Raw genomic sequence first — 22,935 nt, 5'->3', positions numbered from 1 at the left:
ACACACACCCACACACATAGACATTCTCCTAGACATAAGTGAATGTTTACACAGACGCCATAACGGGTAACGCTGGCCCTTGACTCAACTTGATGACATCAACCTCAGTTCTAAAGTCATATTGAGGTCAGGTTGATTTCAACATTCTCGCCCTAACACTGCCATTTCATATCAGTCAGAGATGCAACTTTTACTGTAAGACATTGCCCATCATCATGTGTAGTGCTCTTTGTACACTATGCTCTAGTGTATGCCAAAACACATTGCAACATGAGTGGTCTCAATATTGATGCCTTGTATGAAACTAGGCCATTTGAATTCTCTGCTGGATCCCCCCCAAAATGTGGATGACCTATGCTCCCAACAGAAGGTAAAAAGAGTTTACTGTGAGAGAAAGTACTTACTATGACACAATAAAAAGAGGCGATTTAGAAAGAACACCCATGATATATTATACTGAATCTACCATAACTACGTCCTTTTACAAGCATTTTTTTGTTTTCAGGCTACACGCCTACATGTTCCAAAAGTGTTCTTAAGCTATCCCCATAGGATAACAATTTTTGGTCCCAGGTTAGAACCCTTTTTTGTTCCAGGTATAAAGGCAACATGTAAAGTGTGGTCCCATGTTTCATGAGCTGAAATAAAAGATCCCAGAAATGTTCCATACGCACAAAATAGCTTATTTCTCTCAAATTTTGTGCGTAACTTTGTTGACATCCCTGTTAGTGAGCATTTCTCCTTTGCCAAGATAATCTACCTGACAGGTGTGGCATATCAATAAGCTGACACCATGATCATTACACAGGTGCATCTTGTGATGGGGACAATAAAGGCCACTCTAAAATGTGCAGTTTTGTCACACAACACAATGCCACAGGTATCTCAAGTTCTGAGGGAGTGTGCAATTGGCATGCTGACTGCAGGAATGTCCACCAGAGCTGTTACCAGAGATTTGAATGTTAATTTCTCTACTATAAGCTGCCTCCAACGTCGTTTTAGGGAATTTGGCAGTGCGTCCTACCGGCCTCACAACCGCAGACCACATGTAACCACACCAGCCCAGGACCTCCACATCCGGCTTCTTCACCTGCGGGATCGTCTAAGACCAGCCACCCAGACAGCTGATGAAACTGTGGGTTTACACAACCAAAGAATTTCTGCACGAACTGTCAGAAACCGTCCCAGGGAAGCTCATCTGCGTGCTTGTTGTCCTCACCAGGGTCTTGACCAGACTGCAGTTCGGCATCTTAAACGACTTCAGTCGGAAAATGCTAATCTTCAATGGCCACTGGCACGCTGGAGAAGTGTGCTCTTCACAGATGAATCCCGGTTTCAACTGTACCAGACAGATGGCAGACAGCGTGTATGGCATTATGTTGGCGAGCGGTTTGCTGATGTCAAAGTTGTGGACAAAGTGCCCCATGGTGGCGCTGGGGTTATGGTATGGGTAGGCATAAGCTACGGGCAACCAACACAATTGCATTTTATCGATGGCAAATTGAATGCACAGAGATACAGTGACAAGGTCCTGAGGCTCATTGTCCTGCCATTCATCCACCGCCATCACCTCATGTTTCCGCATGATAATGCATGGCCCCATGTCGCAAGGATCTGTACACAATTCCTGGAAGCTGAAAATGTCCCAGTTCTTCCATGGCCTGCATATTCACCAGACATGTCACGCATTGAGCATGTTTTGGATGCTCTGGATCGACGTGTACGACAGCGCGTTCTAGTTCCCGCCAATATCCAGCACCTTCACACAACCATTGAAGAGGAGTGGGACAACATTCCACAGGCCACAATCAACAGCCTGATCAACTCTATGCAAAGGAGATGTGTTGCGCTGCACGAGGCAAAGGGCGGTCACACTAAATAATGACTGGTTTTCTGATCCACACCCCTACCTTTATTTTTTAAGGTATCTGTGACCAACAGAAACATATCTGTATTTCCAGTCATGTGAAATCCCTATATTAAGGTCTAATTAATATATTTCAATTGAGGATTTTCTTATATTCATTTTTGCATGTTGTATATTTTTGTTCAGTGTAGAACCCTCTGTGGAAAGGGTTCTACATGGAAGCCAAAAGAGTTATACCTGGATCCAAAAAGGGTTCAGAAAACCAGCCCCGTCGCAGACACTGATGTCTTGCTCCCAGACAAAATAAACAACTTCTTTGCTCGCTTTGACGACAATACAATGCCACGGCCCGCTACCAAAACCTGCGGGCTCTCCTTCACCGCAGCCAACGTGAGTAAAACATTTAAACGTGTTAACCCTCGCAAGGCTGCTGGCTGCCGGCTGCCGGCACAGACGATTCCAGCTCAGCATTTAACACCATAGTACCCTCCAAACTCGTCATCAAGCTCGAGACCCTGGGTCTCGACCCCGCCCTGTGAAACTGGGTCCTGGACTTTCTAACGGGCCGCCCCCAGGTGTTGAGGGTAGGAAACAACATCTCCACCCGGCTGATCCTCAACACTGGGGCCCCACAAGGGTGCATTCTCAGCCCTCTCCTGTACTCCCTGTTCACCCACGACTGCGTGGCCATGCACGCCTAAAACACAATCATCAAGTTTGTAGACGACACTACAGTGGTAAGCTTGATTACCAACAACGACAAGACGGCCCACAGGGAGGAGGTGAGGGCCCTCGGAGTGTGGTGTCAGGAAAAAAAAACTCACACTCAACGTCAACAAAACAGATGATCGTGGACTTCAGGAAACAGCAGAGGGAGCACCTCCCTATCCACATCGATGGGACAGTAGTGGAGAAGGTGGAACGTTTTAAATTCCTTGGTGTACATATCACGGACAAACTGAAATGGTCCACCCACACAGACAGCGTGGCGAACAAGGCGCAACAGCGCCTCTTCAACCTCAGGAGACTGAAGAAATGTGTCTTGTCACCAAAAACACTCACAAACTTTTACAGATGCACAATCGAGAGTATCCGGTCAGGCTGTATCACCGCCTGGTACAGCAACTGCTCCACCCACAACCGTAAGGCTCTCCAGAGGGTAGTGAGGTCTGCACAACGCATCACTGGGGGCAAACTACCTGCCCTCCAGGACACCTACACCACCCGATGTCACAGGAAGGCCAAAAAGATCATCAAGGAAAACAACCACCCAAGCCACTGCCTGCTCACTCCGCTATCATCCAGAAGGCGAGGTCAGTACAGGTGCATCAAAGCTGGGACCGAGAAACTGAAAAACAGCATCTATCTCAAGGCCATCAGACTGTTAAACAGCCATCACTAACATTGAGTAGCTGCTGCCAACATACTGACTCAAATCTCTAGCCACTTTAATAATTAAAAATTGGATGTAATAAATGTATCACTAGTCACTTTAAACAATGCCACTTTATAGAATAATTACATACCCTACATTACTCATCTCATATGTATATACTGTACACTATACCATCTACTGCATCTTGCCTATGCCATTCGGCCATCGCTCATCCATATATTTATATGTACATATTCTTATTCATTCCTTTACACTTGTGTGTATAAGGTAGTTGTTGTGAAATTGTTAGATTACTTGTTAGATATTACTGCACAGTCGGAACTAGAAGCACAAGCATTTTGTTACACTTGTATTAACATCTGCTAGCCATGTGTACGTGACCAATTAAATTTGATTTGGTTCTTCAAAAGGTTCTCCTATGGGGACAGCCGAGGAACCCTTTTAGGTTCTAGATAGCACCTTGTTTTTAAGAGTGTAGACATAGACCGCCCACTATAACGGTCGCTAGCCAAACATATAGTAAAACAAACATCACATAATGTTGTTTGTTCCACTTCCACTCAATGCCTCTGGCTGACCTAAAGCAGTAGTCCTTTTCCTTGTTTGATGAACCCCATGGTATACATAATAAGCGTACAGCAACCTAACCAGCCAGACTGCAGCAGACGGCCAGAAAAACAAGTCAACCAGGGGCGTAGTAAAAAGTAAATGTGTGTTTAAGAGGCCTGTCAGTTGGGCTTTAAGGGGCTATTTGGGAGGGCCGATCAAGGACTTCCTGATTGAGACATTAGCATTTGCACAAACGTAGAGTGGTCTATAAAATGTTGGGCTGGCCTGGCACTGAATAGCTAGTATTGAGCAAACGTGGAAATCAGACAATAAAATAGTACTGTAATATTTTGGGCTAGGGTGTCGGTGGTGTGGGGTTACCGGTGTGTGTGTGTGTATACACTGGTTATGGACCCACAGGGAGGTTGTAGATGTAGGGTCTGGGGGTTCTGAGGATAGGGGTTAAACAGAGACCCCTTTGGGATTGGCTATCTACCCAATTACACATACAGGAAGGAACCCTATGATGGTGATGTCACCCCCTATCCACCCACTGCCTGTTTACTCAGCTGACAATTACTGCATCACTCCTCACCAACCATAGCATCACTCCTCACCAACCATAGCATCACTCCTCACCAACCATAGGACTACAGGAAGGAGTGGCAAAGAGAGAGAGTAGGGGAGAGAGAGAGGAGTCCACACTAGAAAATATCTCAGTCATGTAAAGCATTTCACTATCTAATCTATTCCTCGAAGAGTAGATCCATAGAAATACAGTATAATGAATGTAGATTATATTTCTATGCTTAGGACACTTACCCTGTTCCTCAGGGGACCTCCCTGCACCTGCCGGCTCCTCTCTGGTCATCTCTGGAGGCACCCAGAGGCTCTGCAGCAGCAGGGTGAGCAGAGAAACAGAAAGACACAGCACCAAGCAGCCACTGGAGACAGACAGGAGGACAGACGGACATGGGTTAGCGTTGGGCTTAGCAGAAATCATCACTACACTAAACTAACTAGCTCTACTAGTAATGTAATTGCAATGAACTTATATTTAGCTTCGACACGTGGTATCATATTGTGTATCATGTAGTGCCACGTAGAGGGGTACCAAGTTTGCCCTAAAGTCATGTAATTTGTTGTGGTGATCTCCGTGTAGTCTCAGTTTGTCCTGCACTGAGCACATTGAGAAGAAGAGGGAATTAACTTGTTCCATGGACAGGCTTCAAATAAGAGCGGTTCTCTTAGTCATAACAAACAGCTGGAGAGTGACGTGCTGTCATGGCGTGAGAGCGACTTGAGCAAGCGACTCCTTTGGGGTTTGGGTTTTTACTGGGGCAGAAGAGGACTGGGCTTTTCGTCGGAGCAAATCGGCTACGAAGAGTGTGTTCCAGAAGTGAAACGCCCTCGGGCCAAGCCAAACACACAGCCAAACTCAGCACTCAAGCCGGTTCAATTCAATTGAATTCAATTGTATTAGTAAAGCTCTCCATATAGAGAAATCTGTCAAAGAGATCTCAGCAACTGGCCCGGGTATTTGCGAAAACAACATCCACTATAGGGCTACCAGCGACAAAGAAAAAACTCCAAAATAAGAGTTCCAAGATGATACCACGTAGTTCAACACTTAGTAAGCCCATTGTTTGTGGGTCCAACAATCAGTCAAGTCTACATTATAGTCCATTTACCGTACGTTCAGTCAACTCCTGATAAGTGCGATGTAACTGGCATGACAAACATGCAATATACACATGCCGATATCCAGAGATCTGAACCGTATTCCTACACAGTAGATCTAGTCTTAATCAATTGTTAGGCTTTTGGGATGAGCCCTTACCTCCGGGGTCGCAGTGTAAAACGCATGATCCAGAGTCCAGATGTGGGCCTGACTGTCAAAACAGAAAATCATACATTAGAATAAATAAGTGTAATTATCAGTCAATAGTGCAATAACTTGGAAAAAGAAACGCAAAGAGATGCTGCCTCTAATCTTTTTTTTCTGTTTTTCCCACTGTTCTCAAAAGTGAAGATAAGGCAGATGGGGTAAAAATGGTTTCCTTTGTGTACAAGATCACCATTCAGTCCAAAACACCACATCACATCATAGTTTCCATTTACACTGATGGGAATATATTAATCCCCTTCCATATTCAGTCATAGTTTTGACGAGGCGTAAAAGTGGCTCAACGTGTGCCTTTGTGTTTCCTATTGAAAGTTAATGATACACTGATACATGTCACAAACTGTGCCAATACTCCAGTCCCTCTCTCTCCATCCTTCAGTCCCTTTGTTTTGTTACTCTGTGTGGTCTATAAGCCAGAGTTATAAAGACATTGGAACAGCCAGGCGTACTTACCGATTCAGCGCGGACACACACAAACACACACACAGACCACACAAACACTCTAAGGCTCCGTCACGACCGGGCGGCAACCTCCTCCATCGCTCCCTCTTTCAAAAAAAGACCTGATAAAAAAAAGCTGGAGAAAACGCGGGGCTGGAAAGTCTCATTTGTTTTTTGTCTCTTTCCCTCCTCCTCTGGCCTCCTTTTCTCTGTCCCTATAGGCCTCTGGGTACGCATCCTGCGGTTGTCAAGGAAACCTGATTCCCCTCTTGAGAACACAATACCCATGGTGCTGCTGGGGCCTTTCACAGATACAATAGAACTCACGCTATTGGGTGACACAGCCTCTTTCAGCCCTACCGCCCAGAATAAAAAGCCCTATTTGTGAGTGGAAACACAACTGAACTGGGGACTCTACTTGCTACTCCAGCCTATTGGAATGTCTTAGAGGGCATATTATGAGATTTAACACATAAATGAACTAATTTCATTGACAAAAGCAATTAAATAATAAAAACACAACGTTGTGCCTCATGATAGGCTTGCATATCAATAATACTTCTCTCTATTATTCCAGTTTACTCACACACACCACTTCAGGTCGCACACATAAGACATTTGAAGGACATCTGGCCTTAGAAATACCAAAGGAGAGGAGTTTAGACTGCAGGAGACAATTAGTAGTTGGACAGATATAGTATGTGCAGTCCTTCATGCAGCCTGAAGAGGGCAGCATAGTCCCAGTTTTGATAGGCCTATTTCCTGTTGTAGGTTGGTAATGACCCTTCTTTAGGTTATTTTTGTAGGGGAAACTCAACTACCATTAGATGGAGAAGACTAAAGATTATATCCCTTTCAGTTGGTATCCACATGTTTAAAGTTTGTAGTGTAATGAAATAAGGAAATTAAACTAATGTCCTATTACCACCCTCCTCTGATCGGAGGACAAATTTATCAATGTGAAATGTCAATGTCACTTTAATGTCAAAGGGTCTTTATTATAGGTATAATATGGTCATTGTGACAATTCCACCGAAACTGGTAATGCAATTAACATTGAATGTCTTTAAGTTCAACTTGGCAAACAAACATCTCACTTAAGTACGTCCGACCTTGACATCAGCACTTGACGTCACACCTTTCTTCAAACACTGCAAGGTGTGTGTGTGTGTGCACGTGTCCATGTTTGTGTGCGTGTGTACGTGCGCGCCTGCCTTCCATAGGTGTGATGTCACAGTGTGTCGGAGCGGAAGGATTTGATGAGCATAAACCCCTCATAAGCTTGGACCTCAAGGCTTACTGGCTTTAGATCCATCTGTCTGTCTCTCTCTCCCCACCTCAATCTCTCACCAAACAGTGGTATTCTCTGTCCAATCAAATAGCTCTGAGGTTAAAGCGTGCTATAAAATGTTGGGCTGGCCTGGCGCTGAATACAGCACTCAATGTGCTGTAGCCCTAGCGCGATAGTCAGCGTCCTATGGATTAGTGTACCTCACATGATATGAATACTGTCCACTCCTACAGTCATGTCTGTCGGACCGATGCCAGCAGCTGGCATGTAACAAAGGCTCCATTAACCAACTCCATGGTCATAGAAAAGCTGGCTTTGAGACAGACAGGACAGGGTAGACCTGAAAAGACAGGTATAAACACAACAGAATTATACAAAGAGTAGAGAGGGAGTACTGTTGTGGACAGTGTATTTATTCTATGTCATCATTGTGAGTCATGAGTGGGTTATCATTCACAATATACAGCATGTCTAAGGTCTTCTCAGAAAAACACATGATGGAGTGGACATGGCGTAGACATTTGGCAATTTGTTTTTTCAGGTTTCATCACACACATAGGCCTACGGCCATCACACACATTGGCTTGTTGTTGTTGCAAGAACACCAAATGAAGAAATGAACAACATAATGAGAGAATACAAAGCAAAAACACAAGGCCAGAACCATATTGGAGTGGCAATGATGGCCTAATTGAGTTATCTGTAATAACTGTCATGTGCTGGGCGTTGTTTTTGGCATGTGCTTTTGAGTAGGAGGACAAAGCAGGATTTTGTTAAAATTGCCTGGGTGCCTTCCAGTCCTTTTTCCAGTGCCCGTAACTACTTTGACAGACATCCAGGCCTGTAAACAAAGTTTGATGAATCAGATGATATTGCCTCTATTCCACCACTCCCAACTGGCTCACTCACAGTAACTCAGATGTTGCCTAAAACAGCAGTGGCGCATCTTGTTTTTCAAAATCTTCTCAAGTTCTTTGCACTCTAATGTTTGGTCATTAGATTTTAATAGTAGGCTAATGTTTGTTTCACCCTGCTACATTATTTGTTTGAATGATTTCTGGACTTGTATATAGCTATACGGTTTTCCCCATCATTTAAAGCAGATGCCAGTGCAATTTCATATATCGAACAAAGCGTAAAGACAAAAAAATGGCATAACAAATCCGATATGAATTGCATTCTACACTCCGCCATATGGCTCCTGCTAGTAGCGGTTAGAGGAGTAGGGATACTGCGCATGTCCGAAACTGACAAATATGACTGCAGCTCCAACATCTCAAGACATCTGACCAAACCAGGTAGGGTAATTTCATATCTTGACAGGTATTTTTCATGTCTTGTCGTTTCTTCAGCAGTTATTAACACATGCACAGTCCTCTTGCCCTTATGCATCGTGATAATATTAGTTAGCCCGCTCGCAATGCAAGTTCAACAACAACCAATGTTGACAGTGAGGAAGAGAATTTGTCTCGCTATCTTGTCGCTAGTTAGCTAGGTGCTAGCTGGCTGACTATCGCTCTGCATCTGAAGAAAATGCTTTATGGTCGTCGCAAACTATTTTGACGTGATAACTAGCTAGCTATTCTAGCTAATGTTATGCTATGCATTGACCTGGTGATAACGCTGATCAGACAATGGACCAATGTCAATTGCTAACGTGAATGGAAGGAAACCGCTTTGTTAGCGTGCGCTCTGTCCGCATTTCTAGCTAGCGCTACCTGTCACCTTTGCCAGGGTTACCACTAACTATCAGTTTTCACGGCGTTCGGGGGTTCTAGCTAGCTGACCAACTAAATTTAGTCCGTTTTATTCCAGCAATATGAATGCATTTCTTACCCAGCCCCATAATAGCTATGCAGAGTTGTGGTGTCGGCACCTTGTCGCCTGTCAATTGAATTATCTCAGTCAGTGTTGGCTAACTACGCTGAACAAAAATATACACGTAAAGTGTTGGTTTCATGAGGTGAAATAAAATCATATACCTTTTTCATACGCACAAAAAGCTTCTTTCTCTACATTTTTTTTGCACATTTGTTTACATCCCCTGTTAATGAACATTTCTCATTTGCCAAGATAATCCAGCCACCTGACAGGTGTGGCATATCAAGAAACTGATTAAACAGCATGATCATTAAAAAGATGCACCTTGTGCTGGGGACAATAAAAGGACACTTTAAAATGTGCAGTTTTGTCACACAACACAATGCCACAGATGTCTCAAATATTGAGGGAGGGTGCAATTGGCATGCTGACTGCAGGCGTGTCCACCAGAGTTTTTGCCAGATCATTTAATGTAAATTTCTCTACTATAAACTGCCTCCAACGTTTTTTGTTTTTTTGAGAATTTTGCAGTAGGTCCAACAGGCCTCAACTGCAGACCACGTGTATGGCGTCCAGTGGGCAAGCAGTTTGCTGATGTCAACATTGTGAACGGACTGTCCCATGATGCCGGTGGGGTTATGGTATGGGCAGGCATAAGCTACGAAACAACGAACATAATTGCATTTTATCTATGGCAATTTGAATGCACAGAAATACCGTGCCTAGATCCTGAGGCCATTTCTTTTAAAGTATCTGTGACCAACATATGCATATCTGTATTCCCAGTCATGTGGAATCCATAGATTAGGGCCTAATGAATTTCTTTAAATTGACTGATTTCCTTCAATAAAATGTAAATCAGTCAAATCTTTGAAATTGTTGCTCCCAAGAGACGCAGCGGTGTAAGGCACTGCATCTCAGTGCTAGAGGTGTCACTACAGACCCTGGTTCGATCCCGGGCTGTATCACTTCTGGTCGTGATCGAGTCCCATAGGGCGGAGCACAGTTGGCCCAGCGTCGTCCGTGTTAGGGGAGGGTTTGGCCGGGGTAGGTTGTCATTGTAAATAAACATTTGTTCTTAACTGACTTACGTAGTTAAATTAAATATTTTTGTTCAGTATAGCTAGCTGTCTTGATCACATTAGCTGTTATCATCAGTGTCCCTTGCTGGCTGATCCTACACACAGACAGTTAATTTAGCATAATAATGCAGTTCTTCAATATAGTTAATCTATAGCCAGCTAACTAAAGTCATTTAGTTTTAGCTGGGGGAATCACTCAGCTCCATCTCTGTACCTGGGATTGCAGCCCTCTCTCTGGCTTGAAGTCAGTGACCCAAGATGATCCCATACTATAGTGTTGTTTAGTTCAATAATTCAGTTTCTGTCATGCAACATAATTTTTCTTTGCTGCTTAAAACTATAGACATATTTACCATCATTTGCCCTTAATTGCTCACTCAACCTTTGCCCTGAGACATGGCTGTTTAGACTAGATGGTTGTGACTAGATGTAGTACATCTATGACCAGAAGTCAGTTTTTGCAGCAGGAGAGCATTTTACCTAACCCTATTTCTAACCTTATCTTAACCTGCTACATTAATTCTCCTAGCCTGCTATGAAAAAGTAACTTCTGGTCGTAGCTGTATAGTACCTAGTCAAAACCAGTCTCAGCCGGTCAGGGCAACCTTAACCTATATAGCCAGTGTAGGTTGCATATTTTTAGCCTACATCAAAGGTCTTATTCTGCAATCGCTCACATACAGGCTAGCTTATACAAGATTCCCTTTCCTTTGTCCTGCCCTCCCCCTGCATTAAGTTCCAAATAGCCTGTCAAGCAAATCCATATGTTTGTAACAATGTTCTCATTCTTTTCCCCTCTCTGTAGTAAACATCATGGGTGGTTGAGAGACACCCTGGACTTATTTGTTGTGAAGAGGACAGAAGGCTAGTTAGGCTAAGTTATACTCAAGACCCCTCAGCCGCAGTCCAGAAGATACTGCAGCCATGGCTGAGGAGGACTACGGCTGCTTTGTGGACTGGACCCAGATGGGGGACCTGGCCAACAGCAGTGGCCCCTCCAAACTGGATGTCAAGGACCCATTGGAGCTCAAGAAGCTGGCCAGGCAGGGCCACTGGGCCAAGAACCACAAGCTTCGTGCCCAGGTTTACCAGCAACTCATCAAGGCCATCCCCTGTCGCACCGTCACCCCCGATGCTGAGGTCTATCGTGACCTCATGGGGGACAGCACAGGTAAAAAAGCCTCGTCCGTCATCCCACTGCCGGACTTTGTGGACGGCAGCGCTGTTCCGCACTACTGCCTCAAAGCAGACGCAGTGACCACCGTCCACCGGGTCATCTCCTGTCTGGCTGGCCAGTTCCCGGACATCTCGCACTGCCCGGCGCTGCCCGCCATAACTGCCCTCCTGCTGCACTTCAGTGCCGACGAGGCGCAGTGCTTCGAGAACATCAGCCGTCTGCTGGCATGCAACGAGCCAGGCCGACGCTTGGTGGACCAGACCTTCCTGGCCTACGAATCCAGCTGCATGACCTTCGGCGACCTGGCCAACAAGTACTGCCCGGCCGCCCACAAGTTGATCGTGGCCACAGCGCAGGACGTGGTGGAAGTGTACTCGGGCTGGCAGCGCTGGGTGCTGGGCGACCTGCCCTTCAGCCACGTGGCCCGGGTACTAGACGTCTTCCTGGTGGAAGGATACAAGGTGTTGTATCGCGTGGCCCTGGCCCTGCTCAAGTTCTATCGCAAACAGAAAGCCGGGGCTGGAGCTGGAGCTCAGCCATCAGAGGGCCAGAAACAGGACTCTGCAGAGGTCAAGGCGGAGATCCAGGCCTTTGTCAAAGCCATCGGCTCCAGCATCACCCCGGACAAGCTGCTGGAGAAGGCCTTCTCCATCCGCCTGTTCAGTCGCAAAGAGATTACCCTCCTGCAGCTCGCCAATGAGAAGTCGCTGCAGCAGAAGGGTATCACCGTCAAACAGAAGAGGTGAGTGAGGGCTAGAGACAGTGCGGCTTGGCGGGGTCGTGTTTCGGAGGACGCACGGCTCTCGACCTTCGCCTCTCCCGAGTCCGTACGGGAGTTGCAGCGATGAGACAAGACTGTAACTACCACGACATTGGGGAGAAAAGTTTTATTTTATTTTTAAGTTCAAAAGCCATGAAACAATTCAGAATGGTATGCTACAAATGAGAGGCATGCACTCAGAAAAACCATTTATAAAATGTGCATGACAACTTTAGCCACCAGTAAGGGTCTTGTTTAGAAGGGATGTGACATTATGCATTTTAGCTAACTCTAACCATTTTCCTAACCTTAACCTAATTCTCCTAACCGTATGTTGTCCTATCCTGCTACAAAAAGTAACATTTTCGGCATCCCATCTAGGCAAAACCCCCAGTGAAAAGTGTCTGTCGTTCCTGGCTTTATAAAGCCGGTACGACCTGCCGCTAAAATCATTTGGACACCTGCCGCTAAAAGTATTTGGATAGTTAACTCATTTTCTGTTTTTAGTTCACTCACACTTTTTCCTGTTGTGGCTGTCTGTGTGGCTCTTTTCTCACCATTCTGTTCATAGTTTTCCCCCCTTTTTTTTGCTGTCCATTTTCCATCCACCGTCGTCTTCTGTTTTCACCTTGACTCCTGTGTCCATGTGTCTACTGCTCATCCATTCTCCCATTTGCACTTGGCTCTGTTAGTCTGAGGTAGGTGTTTCTCTCTCTCAGCTCTCTCTCTTCACCTGTTAATACTTGAGCTGATCTCCCTCATTAGTGATAAATTGTATTAGAAACCGTGTCTACATTCTCTGTAAACTATAATTTTAACTATACGTGACCAGGAAAACACGATTTGGACATAGAACACACTACCATAGGCAAAACCAAGAAACAGTGTGCTGGTTTTTGCTTCTCGTTAACACTCAATTGAATAGGCCTAAATAAAGTCCCAGACTGACTCACGCTGTGACCCTTGAGGTCAGGAGTTGTACAGTAACTACAACAACAACCATGACATATCCAGGCAAGCTCAGAAAATACTCTATTAACCTTCCATTACCACAACCTCATGGCCCTACATGCTGTACAAAGACTTTGACTGACCGATCAGGAGTTTGTGTGTTACTGACAAAGTAGTCATCTCCTTCCTGCCCGGTTACCATGGCTACAGGCGCAACGTGCAGCTGGCTCTGAACCCGGACACCTTCTCCTCGGAGGTGGTCAGCGCCAAGGAGATGAGGGACATCTGGTCGTGGATCCCCGAGCGCTTCGCCCTGTGCGAACCGCAGCTTCTCTTCACCACGTCCACCCACGGCTGCAGCCTCAACCGGTACCCACTTTACCAGTCTCACTTTAGCCACCCACTGCAGCCTAGGCAAACCACTAGACCAGGGGTGTCAAACATACCGATTCCGATGTGGGCCGCATGTGTTTTCTGCGAGGAAACGGTCTCCGTCTATATTGAAATACCTAAAACCAAATTAGAAGTGGGTGGAAATGAGAATGGACCTACATTTTTATACAGTCTCTAGACTCTGTCCAGATTGCTAACAGTCACCGAAACAAAAGCTAGAGAGTCAGGGAGCATTGACAATTCCATTTACTAGGCTATTTTTGGCTAATTATAATCAAGTTTCAGTGCTGTCCTTTGGACCTCTGTGGAGACCGAATGTGGCCCATGGGGGAAAATAAGGTTGGTACCCCTGCGCTCTACAATTTCTGCCCACTTTTTTCATCCTCAATGGTACACTTTACCCTGCACTGGGCCCAATTTACCATAAAGCTTACTCTACATTTCGCCACAGTCTTGGCTACCATGCCTACTTTACCACAAACGGGCAATTTGCGATTGGTACGTCAATTTCTTTACTTTTAAATGTGTATCTACACACTACCGTTCAAAAGTTGGGGTCACTTAGAAATGTCCTTGTTTTTGAAAGAAAAGCAAAAAATGTTGTCCGTTAAAATAACATCAAATTGACAGACGCCTCACAAGTCTCAACGTCAACAGTGAAGAGGCGACAACGGGATGCTGGCCTTCTAGGCAGAGTTCCTCTGTCCAGTGTCTGTTCTTTTGCCCATCTTAATCTTTTCTTTTTATTGGCCAGTCTAAGATATGGCTTTTTCTTTGAAACTCTGCCTAGAAGGCCAGCATCCCAGAGTCGCCTCTCACTGTTGACGTTGAGACTGGTGTTTTGCGGGTACTATTTATTGACGCAGCCAGTTGAGGACTTATGAGGTGTCTGTTTCTCAAACTAGACACTCTAATATACTTGTCCTCTTGCTTAGTTGTGCTCCGGAGCCTCCCACTCTTCTTTCTATTCTAGTTAGAGACAGTTTGCACTGTTCTGTGAAGGGAGTAGTACACAGTGTTGTATGAGATCTTCAGTTTCTTGGCAATTTCTCGCATGGAATAGCCTTCATTTCTCAGAACAAGAATAGACTGACGAGTTTCAGAAGAAAGGTCTTTGTTTCTGGCCATTTTGAGCCTGTAATCGAACTTACAAATATTGATGCTCCAGATACTCAACTAGTCTAAAGAAGGCCAGTTTTATTGCTGCTTTAATCCAACAACAGTTTTCAGCTATGCTAACATAATTGCAAAAGGATTTTCTAATGATCAATTAGCCTTTTTAAAATGATAAACTTGGATTAACTGATACAACGTGCCATTGGAACACAGGTGTGATGGTTGCTGATAGTGGGCCTATGTAGATATTCCATTCAAAATTTGCCGTTTTCAGATATAATAGTAATTTACAACATTAACAATTTCTACACTGTATTTCTGATCAATTTGATGTTATTTTTAATAGACAAAAAATGTGCTTTTCTTCAAAAAACAAGGAAATATCTAAGTTTTTCAAACTTTTGAACGGTAGTGTGTGTGTGTGTGTATATAATAATAATAATATATATATATATATGAATATAACTTAGAAATGCCTCATGAGCTTAGTTCAATCAACTCTTACCCTACCAGTCCCCAAAATATAAGCTTGTTTTACTCCATTGTTTATAAATGTAATTGTACACAAACACTTCATATCCTAAAAAATGCTTAAATCTATACATTTTGATATCATGGATGGTCAGCCATTACATCTGTCTATTCATTTGAGACCGGTTACATTTCTCCAGCCCCATCCCTCAACTATTTACCAAAACAGTGGCGGGTCTGTCACTTTGTTATTGTTTGAACTGCAGATTGCCTCTTTAAAGGAGGGGTAAGGGAATGACTTGGACAGTAAGGTCACCCATTTATGTCTTTGTTCAACAGCAATAGAACTAGAATATAACGTTTGTTTAGTGATGAATCAGCAATGGCCCTTGTTCAATATTCCCTTGCCCTTGTACAGCCTCGGGTACTAAATCCATCACCCTCAGGCCAAACAGAAGACTTAGTTCAGGGTCATATTCATAGCTCACACAGAAACAGAATCTTGTTTATAGAATGCAAACCGTAGCCTGACACTTTTTCCCCAGGGATCAATACTGTAGGTTTAGTTAATATTTACCCACCTGTATTGGTTTACTGCTCATCAGCTGAGACACAGGTGAGTATCAGAGCTATCCAAAGTATATCACTAGGGGCCATAAAGACATTCATACTTTCATTCAGCTAGTGAAAAAGGCTGATCTCTGACTTAAATTCACACATTTGTTTTTTTCAATAGGAATGGATTAACTTTCTGAATTATGCTACATAGAAATCATTGACCAAAAAGAAACTGCAGTATGTTCATAAAACCAAGACTGAATGTAATCTGACCTTGTTAAAAAACGCATGGCATGTATCGCACTGTAGGCTAAATGTGATGTTGTTGTCAGTTAAAAGTGCCCCCTTCCTTTTTGCTTCTCACATGTAAGATGCATTATGATTGTTAAAGGGAAGCTTATGTGTGTGTGTTTTTCTTCTGGTTCATTTCACACATGCATACATGGCCAGATTGTGTTAAGTGATGTGTAATAGAGGTTGTCCATTCCTTTTGTCCCAGGTTTTACGCTCATGTTGAAGGGTATGAGCCCACTCTGCTACTCATCCGGACCTGCGAAGCTGATGTAACGACCTTACACACACACACACACACACTTATACATTGTGTGTGCATTACCACCCTTGTGTAACAGTATAATGACAACCACGGCAATAGAAAAGTAACTCTCGAGCTCACATTATTATGACACTGAAAGTTTTTCAATCATATTGATATGGTAAAGACCTATCATTTAATGTAATCTATGAATACATATGCAGTATCTACTTTTTATAATTCCGAAATTTGAGTGACTAAATAAAAAAAGTAGTCCTTCTTCGCCTTTTGACATTGTCCCATCCTTCTATTTCCTATCCCACTTCTCCCTTTGATTGTAGTGTAATACACCCTCTCACCATGCCCTGTATTGTCTGTCCAGGTATGTGGAGCCTTTCTCTCAACCGATTGGGAGGAGCGCAAGCGAGGCGGGAACAAACTCAGCTTCTTTGGGACTGGAGAATGTTTTGTCTTTAGGGTGAGTTGTGTTTACTTAATTTTTCTCATCCAATTTATTTTTGAGGAGCAAGGTTGAGGAGCAAACTAAAACACACTAAAGCAAAAACTACAATTGGAAAAACTATTTAGGAAACTGAGCGTGAACAATGGCGGCAGCAAACCCAACACCAGCAGTGGTCGGACGCAAAAGGCAAAGCTCCGTATGGGATGATTTTGAGTACATTTTTGGAAAGGACGCAACGGTCGAAGGCACTGCATCGCAGTGCTAGGGGTGTTACTACAAACCCTGGTTCGGTCCCAGGCTGGCTTCAGGGTTAAACGAGCAGTGCGGCTTGGCGGGTCGTGTTTCGGAGGACGCATGGCTCTCGACCTTTGCCTCTCCTGAGTCCGTACTGGAGTTGCAGCGATGGGACAAAGCTGTAACTACCAATTGGATATCACAAAATTCAGGAGAATTTATTTTAGTTTTTTTAAATATGGAAAAACCCAACCAACCTCAAAATTCATCTGAACAGCACCCACAAAGAATGTCAGGATAAAGACAAGAAATTTGGAATTCGGTCAGGATTTGACTCAAATGAAAAAATTTGTGCCACATGCACCAAATACAACAAGTTTAGACTTGTGAAATGCTTACTCATAAGCCCTTTCCCAACAATGCAGTTAAAAGTAAGAAAATGAACAAATAGATAAAATGGTAATGCAATAAAATAGCACACTAAAATAACAATAACAAGGCTATACAGGCTATAACAAGGCTATAGGGGAGTGAGTGTACGGCAGTACGAGGTAGTTGGGACGATTTAGGTAATGTGTAGATTTGGTTAGGTGATTGATTGATAAAAGAAGAAGAAAGTCCAGGGAGCCATTTAATGAACTGTTCAGCAGTTTTATGGCTTTGGGGTAGAATCTGTTCAGGAGCCTTATGGTCCCAGACTTGGAGCTCCGATACTGTTTGACGTGCAGGAGCAGAGAGAAAAGTCTGTGGCTTGAGTGGCTGGAGTATTTGACCATTTTTAGGGCCTTCCTCTGACACCGCCGTGGAAGCTTGGCCCCAGTAGATGTACTGGTCCGTACGCACTACCCTCTGTAGCGTCTTGCGGTCGGATGCCGAGCAGTTGCCATACCAGGCGGTGATGCTTTCAATGGTGCAGCTGTATAACTTAATGAGGATATGTGGGCCCATGCCAAATCTTTTCAGCCTTCTGAGGGGGAAGTGGTGTTGTCATGTCCTCTTTGCGACTGTGTTTGGACCATGATATGTCGTTAGTGATGTGGACACGGCAGTCTCTGCTACAGCACCATCGATGTGAATGGGGGCGTGCTCGGCCCTGCGTTTCCTGTAGTCCACGATCAGCTTCTTTGTAGACTCCTGGTATCATATGAACACACAAGTCGTGGACATTTTGTAGAATTGCAGGACATAAGCTTTAAAATTTAATTTTCTCTTTGCTCAATGGCATAATGTGTAGAATGGCAGAAAATGAGCTTCAAAACTGCTCATTTTTCTCTCTGCCATCAAGAAGGGTGTCTGGGGTTTGCCACCTAGGACATTTGTGTGACCGGATCATCTCAAATAGTACTTGAGTATTTTTTACCTTTATTTAACTAGACAAGTCAGTTAAGAGCAAATTCTTATTTACAATGCCGGCCTACCGGCGGGTGAACTACCTCGTTCAGGGGCAGAATGACAGATTTTTACCTTGTCAGCTCGGGGATTCTATCCAGCAACCTTTCAGTTACTGGCCCAATGCTCTAACCACTAGGCTACCTGCCGCTATAGGCCTACAACACATAAATGGCTCCTAGCCTCCAATGCATAAGGCTACTTTCTGTCCCAAACACTAAAAGGGAATATTAAATCATATGAATATAAATGTTTGAATGACATCTAGTAAATCAAGTCTGAAAACTAATTGAAACTAAACTGAATTTCAAATGAAAATCCTAAACTAATTTCAAATTTAAAAAACTAATAGAAAATCACAACTTTAATAACCTTGTTGGGGATTAGAATGTTATGTGGATTCTTTTGGGTGCGTCCCATATATAATTTTGCCTCCGAGATAGCAATTTGTGACAGAGTGGACACCAGGGGGTGCCATTTACAAATAGATTCTTCATCCACTGTCACAATACTAAGCCTCATTGTCACCAGTCTGGCCTCCACCCACTCTGAACAGAAAAGCATGTCACGTCCAAAACGCAGTATTTCTTCTTGAGTGGTATAGCTGATAATTTAACAAAAGGTTTTGTACATTTTTAGAGAGGTTTTGCTGAGTGTATCTGGATCTAGAAATGGCCTTCTTTCAAACTCCTTTTCCGTTTAATTATTAAAGTGTTGTGGTGAGGATGATGCACAGCTATGTGCTCTGACCGTCTGCCTGTGAATACCGCCCTGCACAGGCAGAAACACACACGTACACATGCTCATCGGAAACTCCTGTAACTGGAGCCGAATGGTACAGTAGCACTTGATCCTTACTTGACACCACATACATTAAAAATGTTAGTTATTTAGCAGACTCTCTTCTTTTTCGTACTGGTCCCCCGTGGGAATCGAACCAACAACCCTGGCGTTGCAAGCGCCATGTTCTACAAACTGAGCCACACGGGACAGGAACGCGGAACAACACACTGTAAGATGGGGGTCGAGATCTATTAGGCATGCACGGGGAGAGAAAAAAACACCAAATATGACAGTCTCAGTATCCAGTTTGTGTCTGGATGATTCAAGGTAAACCCCTCAAGTGTGTGTAAATATATGAAAATAAACACTCAAACGTGATCAATGATTGTTACTCTCTGTTTGTCCATATAGCTGAAGCCGGAGATGGAGAGGTATGAGTGGGTGGTGATCCGCCACCCGGAGCTGGCTTCCTCCATCAAGGCCCAGAGCAGTGAGGACCCTGCTGAGGACGAGGCTCCCACCGACAGGCAGAGCTCTGATGACAACAGCCTCCCCGTGGAGAGGCCGGCCGCTGACCCCTCCAACCGCCTGTCACCCTTCCTCTCGGCCCGACACTTCAACCTCAACTCCAGAAACACCTCCATGTTCATGGCCGGCAACGTTGACTCCATCATAGTGGGTGAGTGGAAATCAGTCCTTCTTAACCAGCGTCTCTTGTTCTTAATCAAACAGACTGTCCAGAGTGAGTAGATTGTCCTCATCAATGACTGATGTCGACCTGACAATGTTGCATTTAAACTAACATCTAGGAACTGAGGATCCCTGTGGCCCTTGCCTGTGCCTCTCTTCTCCCTCAGCGTCTTTTTAAATGTTTTATTCATCTCTCAGATCCAGTGCACTCGCCTAGATTCAGCTCATTTTTCTGTTTTAACTCCTGCTGTTCTGTCTCCTGCCAGGGGGAGGAGAGGGCAACGCGCTGTACATCGACGGCGAACTGAACCACGGGCGCACAGCCCGCTGCACCACCTTCGACAACCCGCCGCTCTGCTCCACCGAGAGCTTCCAGGTGGCCCTGCTGGAGGTTTGGGGCTTCCAGGACGCCATGGCCTCAGATAGATAGACACAAACACACAGCTAGAGAGACACACACACACACAAACCCCACCAAAGGCCTGATGAAGGTACCTGCAATATCAGAACAAACCCCTTTCCATCCAGTAAATTAATTTATCCTTTGAATTCTATACATAAATGTGAAATATTTGTAATTATTAATGTAAAACAAGTATCGTATTCTGAAAGTATCTTTTATTTGTGATATTTTTTTTTTTACAGATGTTTAATTGTTGTATTACTCTTTTTGTTGACTCATTCGGGGGATTATAATGACGAAAAGCAGCTCTGTTGTTTTAAAAAGGCTTTGTCTGGCATTTTTATCAAATGCCATGGTTTTACACACTCAAGTAACTTGTTTCATTTCTATATTCACTTTATATCCACTCATTCATTTGTGCAATCTGGTTAGGCGCTTAACCAACTGCCAAAATCGTAGTTAGTAGGCCTGTAAGTCTAAGAACATATGCCGTCTACCCAGCTGTCAGAGAACTGGGGTCTATGAAAATGAATTGCACAAAGTGAAGTGTGTATTTGGTGAAGAATGTTGGATTGTGGGGTCTTTGCAATCAAAATAGCAGAGTTCAAGTAATGCAGTCGTGACCTAAGTCGTGCCAGGTTTCATTGTCTTTCATCAAGCCCCGTTGTGCTTTTCCCTCTGACTGTACATGTCTGGGAGTTATTACTCTATATCAGATTAACTGTGGTTCTGTTGGTGGATACTTGTGTAAACTTGACGTTTCAGTGTAGCCTGGTCCCAGATCTCATTGTGCCATCTTACTGAACCATCTCCTATGGTTATTCATTGTCGTAGCAAACATGACAATTGGCTATACGGTACAAACAGATCTGGGACCAGGCTAGTTTCAGTCTGGCTGTTGTGCAGACCATATTCTCGCCAGATGTACTCTTGCTTCTGCACACAGCAGTAAATTAGAAAAAAGACCCCTTTTAAAGTATGCGAATATCGTTCTTTGAATGCGTTTTTTTTTATTGATACTGTAAAAGTGTGCGACAAAGACCATATCCACGTCCCTCCCATTTAGGTTCACAACCTGTAGTTACACTATGTGTGAGTAATGCCACATTCATCTGTCTTTCTCTATCCGTCCCTCTCCTTTAACTCTGAAACGTTATCATCCAAAAAGGAGCAGAAAATGTCAGTTATTTGGCAGAGACTCAACTGTATATCATTGAATATCTTTGTTGTGTTTGAAGTCCTCCAGTGAAGTATCGATTTAAAAAAAAATACAGATGTATCAAATATGTGAAAGTAATACACTCTGAAACAAGTAATATATGTCTGTCATGTTTTATTGTTCATTATTTTTCACTTTCATTGTTTGTTTGTTTTGCTAGCTTTGCACGCATGTGCCCCTACCCATTCGACTGTTCTTTCTCCATGACTTCGGGGTGAAAGGAGGGTAGTAGTCTTGAACCCTGTCACAAAAACGTGTCAGTTGCCTTTCACAGTCCCAGAATCGAACCATTAGCCTAGCTTGATGACTCGCGCTCTATTCTGCCGCTTCTCTGTGGTTCGCGACACGCTTTAGTCTGAGACTGCCATCATTGAAGTCGTTTGTGGTGACGAGGGGTGAATTTTCAAACCGCTGCTTTACCCAAGTGTGTTCTGGCTCAACCCATCAGATTCTGGACCAATCAGGCAGCCCCGAATGTATTCGGATTCGGTGAAGGGTCAGGGAGGTACTCAGATCCAGACACACTGGGCGAGTTTGCGTGGTAAGGCGGAAGTCGAATAGAGTCAAAGGAAGGTATACGACAATGGCAGACATGTTGTTTGCCTTCTTTTATGCCGATGAAATTGATGCCAGTGAAATTCCACTTCTACACAAAGCTGAACGTGATCAACATGTTCCAAGGAATGAATATCCTGATAAGGAAATTAGATACCAGCCCCATGCTCTTTCACAAGTCTTGTTCTATATTTCTGTGATGGTTTTTCACAAAATATTACCTGGTAGTGAGTGCATAGGCTACTAGAATGAAAACATATCAGTATTTTTGCAGCATATGGGATTTGCTCTGTTTGTCATTACTTCATGCCCTTGTACCTTCCTCATTATTTGTGATTGTGCAACATGGAATTGTAACAGATGTCATTAAATGGAGTCCACAAAGCTTCTTAATGTATGGTAATTGATTGCATGTTAGCGTCACTACAGGCTGTAGTGTATTTCTTTCATTCTCAACATTTGTTGCTTTTGTCAGTAAGCATGTAAAGAACAGAATTTGATTCAATCACATATAGACAAAACACTCACTGTACAGAAAAGTATTAGACTACATGTACTGTACATCAGTTCACATAAGTTACTGGGTAAACAATATGCACTTGGTGTTGATTCCCTGGGGTACTTGATCATTGAGAGCCGATTTCCCGGACATATTAAGCCCCTAAAATAGTGTAGCCTACAATATGTATTCAATTTTATTCACACTTAATAGACAATCAACAAATTTGTTTGTTGACATTATTACAAACCAGACAAATTGTAGGCTATAACATTACAGTAACATCTAGATTGTAACGAGTGCGCTGCGAGTCGGGAAGCAAGTTCAGGGAGTGAGTGTTTTAATAAATAAAAGAAACCATGAACATGAAACACACTGACGTGAAA

General features: G+C 43.8%; 2 protein-coding genes across 5 annotated transcripts in view; one reads left to right on the top strand and one right to left on the bottom strand.

Moving 5' to 3' along the window:
* Positions 1 to 8,514, bottom strand: part of LOC112223726 (alpha-1,6-mannosylglycoprotein 6-beta-N-acetylglucosaminyltransferase B) — a 45,906-nt gene extending 37,392 nt beyond the window's left edge. The window contains exons 1-3 of one of the 2 annotated variants that reach the window (XM_042305321.1): positions 7,651 to 8,514; positions 5,653 to 5,704; positions 4,635 to 4,756 (exon numbers count right to left, since the gene is read on the bottom strand). In XM_042305321.1, the coding sequence (XP_042161255.1) occupies positions 4,635 to 4,756; positions 5,653 to 5,678 (148 nt within the window). In that variant the 5' untranslated portion in view covers positions 5,679 to 5,704; positions 7,651 to 8,514. Of the gene's footprint in view, positions 1 to 4,634; positions 4,757 to 5,652; positions 5,705 to 6,171; positions 6,602 to 7,650 lie in introns of those variants that run through there. The other variant, XM_024386885.2, reaches the window with a different exon arrangement.
* Positions 8,515 to 8,640: 126 nt separating this feature from the next.
* On the top strand, positions 8,641 to 22,438 carry tbc1d24 (TBC1 domain family, member 24). 3 transcript variants are annotated; one of them, XM_042305322.1, is made up of 9 exons: positions 8,664 to 8,748; positions 9,803 to 9,912; positions 11,159 to 12,272; positions 12,983 to 12,988; positions 13,452 to 13,610; positions 16,279 to 16,342; positions 16,697 to 16,792; positions 19,595 to 19,862; positions 20,140 to 22,438. In XM_042305322.1, the coding sequence occupies exons 3-9, from the start codon at positions 11,278 to 11,280 to the stop codon at positions 20,301 to 20,303; spliced, it is 1,752 nt and encodes a 583-aa protein (XP_042161256.1). In that variant the 5' UTR covers positions 8,664 to 8,748; positions 9,803 to 9,912; positions 11,159 to 11,277; the 3' UTR covers positions 20,304 to 22,438. The 3 variants fall into 3 exon arrangements, with proteins under 3 accessions (XP_024242654.1, XP_024242657.1, XP_042161256.1); XM_024386886.1 differs by lacking the exon at positions 9,803 to 9,912 and having other exon boundaries at positions 8,641 to 8,748; XM_024386889.2 differs by lacking the exons at positions 9,803 to 9,912; positions 12,983 to 12,988 and having other exon boundaries at positions 8,642 to 8,748.
* The last annotated feature ends 497 nt before the right edge of the window (positions 22,439 to 22,935 follow it).

The sequence above is a fragment of the Oncorhynchus tshawytscha genome, linkage group LG24 (genome assembly GCF_018296145.1).
Source record: "Oncorhynchus tshawytscha isolate Ot180627B linkage group LG24, Otsh_v2.0, whole genome shotgun sequence".
In the NCBI taxonomy this organism is placed as follows: Eukaryota; Metazoa; Chordata; class Actinopteri; order Salmoniformes; family Salmonidae; genus Oncorhynchus; species Oncorhynchus tshawytscha.
This window is presented reverse-complemented; position numbering and strand designations above follow the sequence as displayed.

Bases quoted from the DNA above. Each gene is read 5' to 3' on its own strand.
- tbc1d24 (XM_024386886.1), top strand. From the start codon at position 11,278: ATGGCTGAGGAGGACTACGGCTGCTTTGTGGACTGGACCCAGATGGGG. The intron at 16,343-16,696 runs GTAACGACCTTA...TTGTCTGTCCAG, and splicing joins TCCGGACCTGCGAAGCTGAT to GTATGTGGAGCCTTTCTCTC. The intron at 19,863-20,139 runs GTGAGTGGAAAT...GTCTCCTGCCAG, and splicing joins CGTTGACTCCATCATAGTGG to GGGGAGGAGAGGGCAACGCG.